The sequence below is a fragment of the Orycteropus afer genome, unplaced genomic scaffold (assembly GCF_000298275.1).
Source record: "Orycteropus afer afer isolate SDZICR_OR568_19922 unplaced genomic scaffold, OryAfe1.0 scaffold00253, whole genome shotgun sequence".
NCBI classification, from domain to species: Eukaryota; Metazoa; Chordata; class Mammalia; order Tubulidentata; family Orycteropodidae; genus Orycteropus; species Orycteropus afer.
Genome location: NW_006921840.1, coordinates 5065168 through 5080203, shown reverse-complemented (window position 1 = coordinate 5080203; position 15036 = coordinate 5065168). Strand labels below are relative to the sequence as shown.

The following is a 15036-nucleotide window of genomic DNA, read 5'->3' as shown; positions in this document are numbered from 1 at the left end:
GTAAATTTTGGTCAATGACATGAGACAAAGTATATGTGAACTGCTGTATGAAAAGTGAATTTACTCTGTAAATCTTCACCCAAATCCTAATTAAAAAAAATAAAAACCCTATGGAGCACAGTTCTACTCTGACACACATAGGGCTGCTATGAGTTACAGTCAACTTGACAAATGGTTTTTATAGATCATTGAAATAGATCTAACAGGGGTAATGCTTCTGGATCTTCTTTCAAACAATATATTTTTAGATATGACACCAAAAGTATAAGCAACAAGAGAAACAACAGGTAAGCTGAACTTCATCAAAACTAAAAATTTTTGTGCATCAAGGAACATTAGTAAGAAAGTAGAAAGACCACCTACAGAATGGGACAAAATATTTGGAAACCACATCTCAAGAGATGGGTTTAATATCCAGAATATACAAAGAACTAAAACTCAACAAGTAATAGGCTAGCAACCCAATTAAAAAATAGGCAAAGGACTTGAATAGACATATAAATGAAGATACACAAATGGCCAAAAAAGATATATAAATGGCCAATCATTTGAAAAGATGTTCATTATATATCATTAGTCATCAGGGAAAAGAGATATGTAGGTGAAAACTGCAATGAGATACCACTTCATACTTTAATAGGATGGCTAGTATAAAATAAATAACAAGTGCTGGAGAAGATGTAGAGAAAAGGGAACACTTGTGCATTGCTGTTGGGAATGTAAAATGGTATACTCACTGTGAAAAACAGTTTGCAGTTTCTATAGAAGTTAAACAAAAATACCACATGAGACTTCTAGATATATAACCAAAAGAATTAAGAGCAATAATTCAAACAGACACACATGTACACTGCAGTATTATTTACAATAGCTAAAAGGTAGAAACAATCCAAGTACCAATCAACAGATGAATGGATAAACAAAATGGTCTATACAGACAACGGAGTATTATTTAGCTATAAAGGGAAATGGAGTTCTAATATACATCACAGCAATGTTCATGAGTGAACCTTGAAAACATCATGCTAGGTGAAGTAAGCCAAACATGACAAATATGGTATGATTCCATTTATACGAAATATTTTTTTGTAATTTGTTATCAGGCTGTTCCGACTCAAGGTGACTCCATGTGTATTAGAACCGAACTGTGCTCCACAGGATTTTCAATAGCTGTGATTCTTCAGAAGGAGTTTACCAGGACTTTCTTCTGAGGTGCCTCTGGGTGGTCTAAACTGCCAACTTTGCAGTTACTAGCTGAGCACTTAACTGTTAGTGCCACCCAGGGACTCCAAAAATATCTAGCCTAGGTAAACTCATCCAGACAAAAAAAGATTAGTGGTTACCAGGTGGTAAGGTGAGGGGAGAGTGGGCAGTGAGAAAAAAAGAAAAAGTACAATGAAAATTGGTGAATTTTATCGCACGTAAAATATCATCTCTTCCATCTGAAAAAACAAAAACCAACAACCTAGCAACAACTAATATGTATAAGAAATATGGCCTCAATAGCTTTCAAATGATAGCACATTACGTAATTTCTTTAGTGGGTCTCATTAAGGTCAACATCTTAATCACACAGTAAGCCCCTCAGGTAAATACAGCTAACACATGGTATGAAACCATACACTTTGATTAACCAACAGAGTTTCTAATTAATTCACCTGATTAAATATATTTCAGAAAGTTAGTTTTGGGTTTTTTTTTTAAACTACTTCAAACTGAATTGCTATACTTTTGATCAAATATTTCCAAAGACAACACGACTGGGCCAAATAGTGTAAATTACAGATTAAGTTAAAAAAAAACTGACATCTAAAATAAGCTGAATATTAGGCATTATAAGCAAAATTAAATTTAAAAAGAGAAAAATATTACATAGCAGACCAAAATGTGAGGGCTCTGCTGATTAGCAATGTATTCTACAAGGGAAGCCAATCAGACGGTTTGTTATTGAATATGGTTATCTCTGGTCAAGACTAAAGATAATGACCAAAATTTATTTTTTCTTAAAAAAGAAGAAATAGATATACATCATCTACTAAATTTTGATGCATGGGCCACTTTAGGAGCTCTGGTGGTGGCTAGTGCCTAAGGCATTTGACTGCTAACCAGAAGGTTGGTGGTTCAAACCCACAAGCCACTCCTTGGAAGAAAGGTTGGGCAATCTACTTCTGTAGAGATACTGCCTCAGGAACCCAAGGAGGGGTCACTATGAGTCAAATAGACTCGATGGCAGTGAGTTTGGTTTGGTTTTTGTATAAATACAGAGAATGATGAAGTTGGAAATGACTAGTTAGTAGGCAACTTTTAATACAACTAACCTGAATCGTTTGAGGTGTAGTCTGAGAACCTGAGGTAGGTGGCATATCATAAGTTGTTTCTGGGCTTCTGTGAGTACAACTGGTTTTGAGGGAAACATTCTCTGCTTTGCTGTAATATCAAAGACAGAACAAGAACCAAATTTAATTTGAGGATATGAGGAAAAGCTAGGCAAATTTTAAAATTAATTCATACCATCTATTTTGTTAGGTACTGTATTGTCCTAGAGATAGAGATATAGGCTTTATCCTGAAGAAACTTATGATCTAGTTGGCGTAGGCAACAAATAAGTACCTGGTGTAATAGTAACCCTGTAAATCAAGCAACAAGATGAAGTATAATACTATAATACTAAAAAATTGATTTGGTTGTGCCAAAAAACAAGATTATTTTATCCTCTACTTAACATACTTTACCCTCTTACAAACCTCTTAAAAAGAAGTTTGTAGTCAGTTTATTTATCGAGGCTGATCAGGATCCAAAGGAACACAGTCATTACTTTCCAGCCCTCACCAGTGGCCCAAGAGAGCAGACCTGTGCCCTCTCTGTACCTGAGACCTCCTACACTCAAGTGTCTTGCTTTTGGTCTTCCAGCATCAGATCCCAGACAAGTGGAACTCAGGCATTCCTTCTATTGTCCCTCTTTTTCTCTGGAGTTCCACTTATGAATTGTGTTCTACAGCTGATCCACTGGCTACCAAAGTTTGCTCTTGATGTCCATGGGCTGCTCCTTCAAACTTGTAATAAGGCAGTCCTCAGGTTACAAAGGAGATCTGTTCCTTAAGTCTAATTTGTAGGTAAGCTAGAATAGGTGGTTTAGTGCAAGAAAAGGCATGAAGCCTTTTCAATGATTTAAAAGCTGTGCATGCAGCAAGTGAAGGTGATTGTGATGAAGAGTTTGTTGCAAGTGGGAGGTGGTTCAATTGTTTCAAAGTGAGGGCAAAATTACTTAATATTAAAGGGCAAGTACAAGCTGTCTGTAAATTGGATGTTTGTAACCCAGGGACTTACAGTACTTGCTTTGACTTCAGCTGCTTCACCGTATGAGGCAGAATCAATCCACACTGAGACTGTCTTCCTAGAAGCCTCTCCTCTAGGCTATATCCCTGAGATGCAGGTATCCAGCTGCTGCTAAATGTGCTGTCCCTACCTCTGGACTGCCTCCTGAAAAATATGGTCTAAGAACACTAGACAGGGGATATCAACTCCTTGACTTAAAATTTTAAACACTTTTCTGTATTAAAGCAGCAACTTTAGACCTGTATTTGGTAGCCCCAGTAGATGTATACAAACTTGTTAAAAGACCAAATTCTGCATTCATAAAACCTTTCTGCTTCCAAATTTGGTGATGAAACCATCAAAGACATTTATATTTTTGTCCAAGAAAAAAATATTTCACAGTAACAAATTTGACAAGTTTGTTTTTTCACTAATATCTTATAAATCTTAAGTTATTTATAATCAAGTTCATACTAGACAACACTCAGAAGAAAAATGATAATATAAATTGTTCTAGAAAACTACCAATTGATGTGACATATTTTCAATGCCACAACATCTAACATTTCTGTAGTACAATAAAAGTATAGTATCAAAAACCTTAGAATCATTTTTTGAGACATGGAAATTAGGGAGAACACCTGAAAATATATAGCATAAACACTAAAATACCACATGTACATTGATGAAGGACATAAAGGCACCAGATAAAGACACAGCAGATCTGCTGTGGTTTCCTACACTTTCCTGGAGGAAGATGCTTCTCCTCTTTAACTGAAGTGGCTATTTTCACCTCCAGGGTTTGTTTCCCATGCTTACCTCTATGAGCACACTTAACAGAATGTATCCTAAATGTCCATCTGTTTCCACCACGAGGAATGTTGAGCACTTTAAAGGCAGGGACATTGTCTTACATCTATCTATAGTAACCACAGCAATGACTAATACAGAAGACACACCCAGTAAAAGATCCTTGTTTTTATGAAGCAAATTTCCATAGCAGCAATCCAGCCACACACTTTTTTCTATGATATACATATGTTGTGACCCAATGTGACAAACAAGAACCACCCCATCGGGTTTTCTACATTATAATTGTTACAGGAGAGGAACTCTGGTGGTGCAGTGGTTAAGTGCTCAGCTGCTAATTGAAAAGTCAAACACACCAGCCGCTCTGCGGAAGAAAGATGTGGTAGTCTGCTCCTATAGTGATCACAGCCTTGAAAACGTTATGGGACAGTCCTACTCTGTCCTATAGGGGAACTATGAAGCATAATTGACTTCATGGCAATGGGTTTGGGTTGTTTTGGTTTGAAATCTTTACAGGAGCAGATCACCAGGTGTTTTCTCACTTGGAGACACTGGGTGAGTTCAAACCACCAAACATTCAGTTAACAAAGTGCTTATCCAATGTACCAACAGAGCTCTTTTCATATATATACATATATAAAGCATTCATAAAGCAAACATTTCTTTCAGCACTAAAGGTCATGCTTTCCTTTTGCTCCTTTATTCTGCCTACCAAATTAGACTTATTTTTCTTATTTTATTAATCCTTTCTCTTTACAATCAACTACAGGACCAAAAAAATTTAAATGCCATCAATAAGGCAAAACAAGCACATGGTTCATAAATGCCAATTTATAAACAAGTAATGTCTAGTCTAACTTCTTTTGAAGAACTGAAAGAAAAACAAAGCTCATTTTCATAGCTACTACTTAAGGAACTTCTCCCAGCTTCCTCTCAAGTTTGTCTTTGCTAATCTTAGAAAGCATAACGAATATACTATCTCTACTCACAGTTACACTGGTCGCATACGTAGATCTTTCCTTCTAAAGCTTCAGTTTCTGTGAATTTGGCCAACATTTCAGTAACCAGGCACGGCTGGGAAGCAGTATCTTTTCCACTACACTGGTATCTTTCTGGAAATTCCAATGACAAGTCCCAGAAAGGTTCTATGGTATTTGATTTATTGTCACATGCAAGACATGTAACCTGCAAATAAAAATGTTAGTGTCTCAGATTACAATCCTCCCACCAAAACATTTACTTCTTTTACTAGAAGTCACTGTCATTAAGTAAGCTTTGCTTTTGAAAATGCACCATTAAACTTCTCTTTCTATATTGCCAAGGAATTCTAAAAATTATAATTTTCCATTCCAGAAGATGTCATTAAATCCACTATGAATTGGTGGGCTTGTATTACTGGGAATTCAATAAAGTCCAAGGGCATTAGTCAAATCTAGAAATCAGGTAAAAATCCAAACTGTAGACTTATTTAAAAGATACATATTATGCATATAAATGAAATATAAGTATATGCATCTAATTTAATGTGTCTAAATCATTAGGCTAAGGAGCTCTGGTGGCATAGTACCTAAGACATTTGACTACTAACCAGAAGGTTAGTGGTTCACACCCACCAGCCACTCTGTGGAAAGAAGACTGGGCAATCTATTTCCATAAAGATTTATCACCTAGAAAATCAAAGGGGGTCACTATGAGTCAGAATTGACTCAACGGTGGTGAGTTTGGTTTTTTGGTTTTTAAATCATTAGGCTTAAGGTTTTGTCCTTTCTCCTTCCTCTTCTTTCACTGATTTTTCTCTCCCCAAATTGCTATAACCTCTTAACCCAATCTGCCTTCCTAACCGTGACACAAGCAAACAATATTAGTAATGTCTTCTTTATGCAGATTTGAACCCCTAACAACTGTAACAGATAAATAACTTTACCTTTCTGTAATAACTTTACCTTTCTGTATTAAAGTAGCACTGTATTAGAGGTTCTGTATTAAAGTAGGATCATACTGTCACTTAATGCAAACATCATTACATAAAAATCCCCATCCAAATATAGATACCACAAAGAAAATGGGGGTAGTTATGACAGCAATTTGAAATGGAAAGAATAGTTAAGTCTAGCAAAGTCAACAGGACTTAATGCCAACAAACGCTGTGCATGATTGAAGGCAAATCCTACAAAGCTAATAATCCATGCATGCAACATAATATGAAATACAAGAAAAAAGCTCTTTCATCCAAACTGCATAACTGGCCCAGTCAGCAAAATTTTGTTGTTGTTTTAAACTAGTCAGTTCTAATACAGATTATAAATATAACAAACTGACATAAAGGAAAGAACACTGCCAGTGTTTGGTGTGGGGACTCAACAGGACCAGTGCCTAACCTTTTGAGAATAGTTTCTTGAATTAAAAAAAAAAAAAAGCCACTCTACTAACCAACTGTCTAAATCTCCTCAGACAGCCAGTTTCTTAAGAGTTTATCTATTATACCTTTAAAGGGAAAAGAAGCAAAAAACTGGCATAACAATTGTAATTGATTTCAAAATTCATCAATAAAAGAGAAGCAGGCACAGAGCCACTCCATACAGGTGGAAACAGAAAATGGAACAAACTTTCTGGAAAAAAAAAAAAAGTCACTAAGTATATCAAAAATCCTACCTTTTGACAAAGTAATTCTACTTCTCAGGCCCTTAAAAAAATCATTAGAGGAAATATATTGATTGATAATGGAAAAAACTACAAATCATCTACAAGTCAACAATAGGAAAATGGTTAAATTATGGTATGTACATATGATTACACTGAAATGTTCTGGACAGAGTCATTAAATATTTTTAATGCTATGGAAAATCCTTACAATCTTAAATGAAAAAAGCAGGTAAATGCAACACGATCACACAATTACATATATGTGTTGCATAACATTTATGACACATTCTGCAAAATAGGACATTATATTATTTGGACACTGTGCGAATGCCATATTAAAACCTTATGGGAGACCACTTCCTGTCATCCTTGTTGTCACAGCTGCTGCTGGACCTGCTGGCAAAGGCTGGAGAAATGGGTGGTGGCAGTGGCAGAGGCTGGAGCAACAGAAAGCGGGACTGGCAGCAGCAGTGGCTGAGGGAGCAGTGGCTTGAGGGAGCAGGGGGCAGGAGAGGAGCATGCCCAGCTCTGCCCACTGTTCTGCCAGCCCGAGCAGCAGGAGCAGCCTGGGCCTCACAGACCCTGCAGCTGACACCTGTCCACTCAGACAAAGCCCAGGAATCGTGCCCAGACCTATGTCCTCTGCCTCACCTGCCCATGTCCCACCTGTAGTCCACTGCTATAAGAGTCTGGGATTGGGGTCTTTAAAACCATTAGGTGGAATAATAAACAAATGAACGGCTGCTTTCCCTTTTTAAAAAAAAACTTCATGGAATCACAGAGGTATAAGCAATCAGATGGCAGGACATTGACTGAATGGACATTAAGTGATGCATACTTGTATTTTACCCTTAATTGTGTAGAGATGTATGTATACATGAAAATATTAACAATTTTATCTATGGATTATGGGGTTATGGGATTATACAATGATTTTTCTTTTCTTTTGTATAGATTTCTCATATTGTAGGTTTTCTACAAGGATTACTTTTACAAGTGTTACTCTTATTTACAGTAGTTTATTTCAAACATTTGCATAGAAAAAAATAGAAACACCACCATAAATAATGGTAGAAAAATAAAATCTCATGTAACACAAAAAGTACAATACTTATTAAAGCTTTCACACCTTGTCCCCTTTGGCTTTATAGGAAGTCTTCCAGAGCTACTCCCTGGTCCCTGAAATTATTCAAGTATGCACTATATCCATTCCCAGTACTCTTCACATCTATTAACCTCTGAGATTAAACCCTCCCCTTCTCTATCCTCTTTAGAAAATGAATGTGATATTATTAATCTAGAAAGCTGTTTCTAGAACTTCCCTCCTTCCCCCCAAATTTTGATACCATGGATGCTAAAACTTTCACTGATTCATGAAGGACACAATTATACATGAATTAGCTGACTCCTTTACACACATTTATAAAAACAATCTATTCTGACCTAAAAACCATACTAGCTCTAACACACTAGATGTACATAAAATAAGCATTTTAAAGGCTTCACTTTATGAATTACCCAAGAGGAAAATAATAAAATTTTTAAAACTTCATACCTGACTAAGAAGTTGTCCATGAAAAATATTATTCACAACATTCAGAACCTGTTTGATAAGTTTCCTTTGAGAAGTAGGTATAAGAGCTGGGAACCTAGTACCAGTTGTCTCTAGTTCATGTTGTACTTTGTCCAAAAGTTCACAAAGAAATTCCTGAGCATCTTGTTGGGCATAACCCCGAAAGGCAGGGATTAGTCTCCATACGGAGTGTAGCATAGCAAATGGTGAGACTAAGGCCCACTTTCCAGACCACATAACTTGAAACAAAGTATGTAATTCATGACAAAGAGAAATGTATCGTGAACTTGGCTCCCTTGGCTGAATAAGTTCCATCTTTCTACTTTTTGATGCTCCCCCACTTAGTCCTGATGATAAACTTGGATGTCTACAGCGAACAGAACCTGTATCTTTTTCTTGGCATTCATTTATTTGAAATATGGTATCTGTGACTGATAGATGCGTATAAGAAGCTCGTGTCTTATCACTAGCAGTCACAGCCAGCCATTGATTCAGATCAAGTTTTAAAAAACATTGTCGAAAAATAAGTAAATGACTCAAAACTTGAAGAACAGAATTCATATAGCAAGTGTTTCCCAAATTTCTCAATCCTGTTACACCAGGAGTTACAATTGGTCTTCGTTTAATTGAGGGGTCATTGACATTTCTAAATCTTACAAATTCTGAGACAGATACTACTTTATCTTTTGCTGGTGATACGGTTTGTGGCAGTACTTGAACAGGAACTATTTCTACTGTGGTGGACTGAGCTAGACCTTGCAAACGCAAACTCTTTCTTGGAGGTATAATTTCCAGTTCTGCCTTAATTTGGTGTTCTAATTCTTGACGTCTTTTCTTTACTTCTCTTTTTGCTACTATTTTTTCCTGAATTTGTTCTTGCTTTTTTCTTCCAATGGGTGATTGTTCAAACCAAATTCGAAAGATTTTACCCATTAGCACCCTTCTCCTGTGCCAAAGAGCAGTACACATATGATCTTCATTTTGAAGCAGAGATTGGGTGCCATCATGTAAAATATAAGAATCATCATTTGTACCCATAGACCGTAAAATCCTTCCACTACGAGTGGTGCAGTGATAATTTTGACTTTTGATTGCACTTAATGTACTTCGTAGTAATTTCAAGTCTCCAGTTGCATTATCATTAAGAACATAATCATCACAAAAGTAACAAAAAACATACATCTCATTCACCTCCAATGCAACAGGATGACTGCTATCTTGAAAGTGCTTGAGCGCATGCTCTTCGATGTATCGTCCACAGGCAACATGGGAACAGCTAAGGCAAGCCCAAATGGACTCAGTGGTATTGCAGTCCACACAATGCCACTTCTGAGGGTTGAGTATGGAATGGTCTTGAGCAAGCTGCAATTGCCCAACGTGTTTGCACTTATCCATTGTTAACAAATATTTAGTCTAGCCGAGAAATACATAATCCAAACAAGTCTCTGTTCACAACACATGAAGCATCTGAAAACTAAGCAGAACAATGTCAGCTTTTAATAACATGAAAACAAAAAGCTAGTATTTTTCTATTTTATAAAGTATTTTCCAAAGAATAATATAATGTATTTGCTCCCTTTGCTTCCAATTTCTGGACTGCTTGTCATACTACCATTGATAATCCTCACTTTTCCCTTGCTCTTGACTTCCACACTTTGTCTAATGGTTCCTCTTTAAAAATTTTGTGCTATCATCTAGTGTTGAAGAAGGAGTAGTGAAAGACCACTGTTCACTGTAAAGGCATATCTCTTTTATTGTGCTTCACAGATAATTGCTTTTTTTTTTTTTTACAAATTGAAGATCTGTGGCAATTCTATCAGTACCACTTTTCCAATAGCATATGCTCACTTTGTGTCTGTGTCACATTTTGCTAATTTTCACAATATTTCAAACTTTTTCATAAAGCTATTGCACATTTAATACACTATATTGCAAACATAACTTTCACATGCACTGGGAAACCAAAAAATTCATGTGACTCACTTTATTGTGATATTTGTTTCATTGCTCTGGTGGTGTAGTGCCTAAGACATTTGACTGCTAACCAAAAGGCTGGCGGTTCAAACCCAGCAGCCAGTCCTCAGAAGGAAGACTGGGAAATCTACTACCACAGAGATACCGCCTGGTAAACCCAAGCAGGGTCACTATTAACGGGAATTAACTCAACAGCAGTGAGTTCGGGTTTTTTTTAGTTAGACCCAAACTCGCAGTATCTCCGATAGAATAAAGATCCATCCACTTTACCCAATAAAGTCTGAGGGCAGTTTCCAAAAATACATTCCTTTTCTTAAAACTTGGGGCAGTGAAGACCAAAATATATCTAATATTTACAAAAACCTGGCAGAGCCCTATGTGGAATTAATAAAACATAATCACAGTCAAAAGTATGGATTTTGAGGCAGAAAGACTTAAGTCTGAACTCTACCCGTATCACATACTGTTACCAAAAAACCAAAACCAAACTCACTGCCATCCAGTGGATTCTGACTCACAGAGAACCCTCCGTGGGTTTCCGAGAAAGTTATCTCTACACAAGTAGATTACCCAATCTTCCTTCTGAGGAGCGGCTGGTGGGTTTGAACTGCCAGCCTTCTGGTTAGCAGTCAAGTGCCTTAGGCACTACGCCACAAGAGCTTTCTCATATACTATTAGCTGTATAATTTTGGGCAAATGTTTTAAATTCTCTAAATATCTATAAAATAGGGAACATCATACCAACTTCACTGAATTGTTTTAAGGATTGAGAAAACAAATTTTTTATCTGAAACATAGGTAAACAATAAATAGTAGCTAATTAGTACCTATATCTGAACAAATCAAATTATTCTAATTACTATTAAACTTGGCTTTCCCTTTAGTAAATTAAGTTACTTCATGGCTCAAATGCACACTTGATAGATTTGACCATTTGCCTCAGGAAGAGAAAAGGACAGAAGAAGAGAATGTGCTTTTATGTTTGAAAAGATTCTTAGGAATGTGTAACTAAATAAAAATAATGCAAAGTAGAGGGCAGGACAAAGAGCTTTTAAATTTTAGCAGGCCTCAACATCATTTGAAATTGTAAGCTTACTCTTAATAAAAGTTAAAAAATAATTATCTAGATTATTTTGACCCAGAATTTGCTCCTTTATCTGTCAGTTAGGAACAATTCTGCTTCCAGTACTTAAAAACAATGAGCAGAACCTAGTTAAAATAAGTCACCACAAAACATTAACCTCATTGATGTTTCATAATTGAACATAAATTTCAAGTTATAGGGGCGACCTATTAGCAAACAGAACAATGTACGTAGTAGCATAACCAATGCTTTAAATTTCTATGGCACCAAGACAACATGATTTTCAATGGTATCTGCAGGAAACATCTTCAGAGCTCTAGGAAAACTGCAAAAGTAAATTATTTTTGTTTTTTTCCCCACCTCTTTGTAAAATCTCCCAGCTCTCAAAAGTCTCATTTCTTCATTTTTACATATTGAATATACTGAATATGGACTGAAAAGTGACCAGTCCCAACTCACGCACATGCACACATTCCAAGTGCATGTTTAAGTTTTCATCTCTTCCCTCAAAATTTCCTGAGATGCAAAATCTGTTCAAATACGGTGTTTTATTAAAACTCCAAGAATTCAACAATAGTTGCTAATGGTAAAATTGAGATACCAGTGATTAACATTCTCCTATCCTATATCCAGGAGCTCTGGTGGCGTAGTGCCTAAGGTATCTGACTGCAAACCAGAAGCCTGGTGGTTCAAACCCACCAGCCACTCCTCGGAAGAAAGATGGGCAACCTACTTCCATAGTGATACCGCCTCGGAAATCGAAGGAAGGGTTGCTATGAGTTGGATCCAACTCGACGGCAGTGAGTTTGGTTTGGGTTTTTTTTATCCTATATTCTTCCACGTACTCAAACCAAAACCCTGGAGTCCTCTTGACTCCTCTCTTTCCCACTCTCTACACTAATCCTTCAGGAAGAACTGTTGGCTCTACCTTCAAAATATATCTAGAATCTAACTACTTCCTATTAACTCTATTGCCACCATTCTGGTCCAAGCCACTATCAATTCTTACCTGGATTACTACAAAAAGCCTCCTATATGGTCTCCCCACTTTGATCCTTACCACCACAGAAAGTTTACTCTCAGCACAGGATCAGCAGTTTGCATTGAGACCTGGACTACACCTGACACTTTAGGAGGCCACTGCTCTGGCTCTCCTCTACTAACATGGAATCCAAAGGCCAAGGGGATGTGGCCACCTGACACCTCCACAAACCCTCATCACCCCTCATCTAGACCCTCTCTCTGGAACCTCAGATTTGGAGAATTTTTTGCCCAGTCATCTAAGCCTGTGTCACACTATGGGCAATGAAAAGACACTGAAGAATTCTGTAGAAAATGATCTGACCAGATTTATAGAATACAGGATATGAATGGCAAACAGATCTGGAGGAGGTACCAGATCTCTTTTTGAGAAAGAAATTCTACTAATCTAATGATCCTAAAGAAATTAAAGTTGCAGCAGTGTTGAAACAGAAAGAGGAGAGGTAGTATAGTGCTAAACAAATATTGGTTGAAATAACTGATTCAATTTCAAGGTTAAGAGAAGAATCTAGGGCTCTCTTTTACTTTTATTCAAAATGGACCATATTCAGAGAAAATGTAAACATACGCTTCTGGTAAACTAGACAACAATTATTAGTTCAACTTCTTTGCAGAGATGAATGACTAGGGCAGTGCCATTTACTTGCACTCAAGAAAATTGTATCACTCTGGTAGCACAGTGCCTAAGGCACTTGACTGCTAACCAGAAGGCTGACGGTTCAAACCTACCAAACACTCTTTGGAAGGAAGGTTGGGCAATCTACTTCTGTAGTGATACGGCCTCAGAAACCCAAGGAGGGGTCACTGAGTTGGGTCTGACTCGATGGCACATAACAACAACAAAAAAGTTTTAAAGTGGTGGTATGAGTTGATAATCTTACACACAACATTCAAAAAAGAAGGTGCAATAGAATAAAAGCCTTGAAAGAATACAGAAATTATTGCACTGTCTTTTTACTAATCGAGGGTTTCAAAATATTTAAAGTAATAACTATAATACCTGTGTAATAAATTTTAAGTAAACAGCTCAGAAAGATAATGCAAAATTATATACAACCTCTTTAATCCCTCCTCTTCTATTTTGCAAATACATCTCTTTGGTTACAAGGAATTTGTCTATTTCACTGTGGTTCTTACTAAGAAAAATCCATTTAGATGATGGCAGGGTCAGCCTTCAACAGGAAGTGACATCTGTAATTGAACAGCATGATTCCATTTCATGCAACATTGTGAAATAAGTGAATGTTGATCAGATGCAATCTCTGTGAGGCATTACAGAAAAGGAGAGAAGGTGAAGGTATTACAGCAAAATGGTTAGAGAGTACACCCAAATGCCTGAGTTAAAAACCTGGCTGTATTTACTATTTTACTTCAATCTTCTTATCTGAGAAACATAATGGTAATAAATATACAATAATGATACCAAGTTCATAGGGTTGTGAGGATCAGATAGATTGTACTTGTAAGCAATTAGAACTATTCTTGCCACTTAGTAATATGACATTCAGTACATCTCAGCTGCTATTATTATTATATTATTATTGCTAGTTTCTTTCTGGCTTATCACTTTCCCCAGACACTTACCCAGAAGTCCTTTCTTCTCAGCTACATATGTACTAAGCCCAACTAAGGTGCTAACTGATTAAGATGTTAGCTAGGTCTCAAGGTCTGACCTCTCCCAGGAGTATTTGCATTTTAAAAGGGGTCTCTCAAAGATAAAATCTTTTAAAAATCCAAAGAAGTGAAACCAGAATGGTGGAATGACAGATCATGAGATTAATATTTCAAGGCAGAAGGCCCATTCACCCTGTCTACTTATTTAAAAAAAACAACCCTGGCAATGATGCCCAGAGAATAAAGAAAGCTCAAACACACAGAGTACAGGACAGGGAGTGGATGACCCAGTGAAGGGCCTAGAGGAAAGCAGGAGTTAGAGAGCTAGGCTGCTGCCACTAACCACTAGAGATCTTCAATTTGCTCTACTTCCTAGAGGCCAAAGTTCAGAGCCATTCTTAGGATGTATCCAGAGAGGCCTCATCATACAAAGATCTAAAAGCTAGAGAAAAAGAAAGGGAAGTGGGAGTATTTTCTTGACACTTCTTATTTTCTTCTACAGGGTTCAGAGCACTTCTTTTCATTTGCTAATCCACTGCTGAGGAGCTATGTATTAACTCTGGCTCCAGCAGACTGGATACAGGATTTTTGGCAGTATATTCATTTAAAAGGGATGTTGTTGTTGTTGTTATGTGCCTTCAAGTCGGCCCCGACTCATAGCGACCCCTCCTTGGGTTTCCGAGGCAGTATCACTACGGAAGTAGGATTGCCCAACCTTCCTTCCGAGGAGTGGCTGGTGGGTTTGAACCGCCAGCCGTCTGGTTAGCAGGCAAGTGTCTTAGCCACTATGCTACCAGAGCTCCCTTATAGGCCAGTACAAAAACAACCCTCACACAGATTCTAGTAAAATATTACTTATACCTATATGTCACCATACAAACACTTAAGACATTTTGAATAAAGTCCATATATAAATATTTAAATTATCTGTACTATCCTTTTTCACATAGGTTTAATATTTGAAATTCAAATTAGTAGATAT

General features: G+C 37.0%; 1 protein-coding gene across 1 annotated transcript in view; it reads right to left on the bottom strand.

Annotated features, from left to right (window-relative positions):
• The window catches only part of USP44 (ubiquitin specific peptidase 44), a 31336-nt gene extending 21597 nt beyond the window's left edge, over positions 1 to 9739 (bottom strand). The window contains exons 1-3 of the mRNA XM_007949761.2: positions 8324 to 9739; positions 5115 to 5310; positions 2319 to 2427 (exon numbers count right to left, since the gene is read on the bottom strand). Coding sequence (XP_007947952.1) covers positions 2319 to 2427; positions 5115 to 5310; positions 8324 to 9736 — 1718 coding nt within the window. The 5' untranslated portion in view covers positions 9737 to 9739. The remainder of the gene's footprint in view (positions 1 to 2318; positions 2428 to 5114; positions 5311 to 8323) is intronic.
• Between the last annotated feature and the right edge of the window lie 5297 nt (positions 9740 to 15036).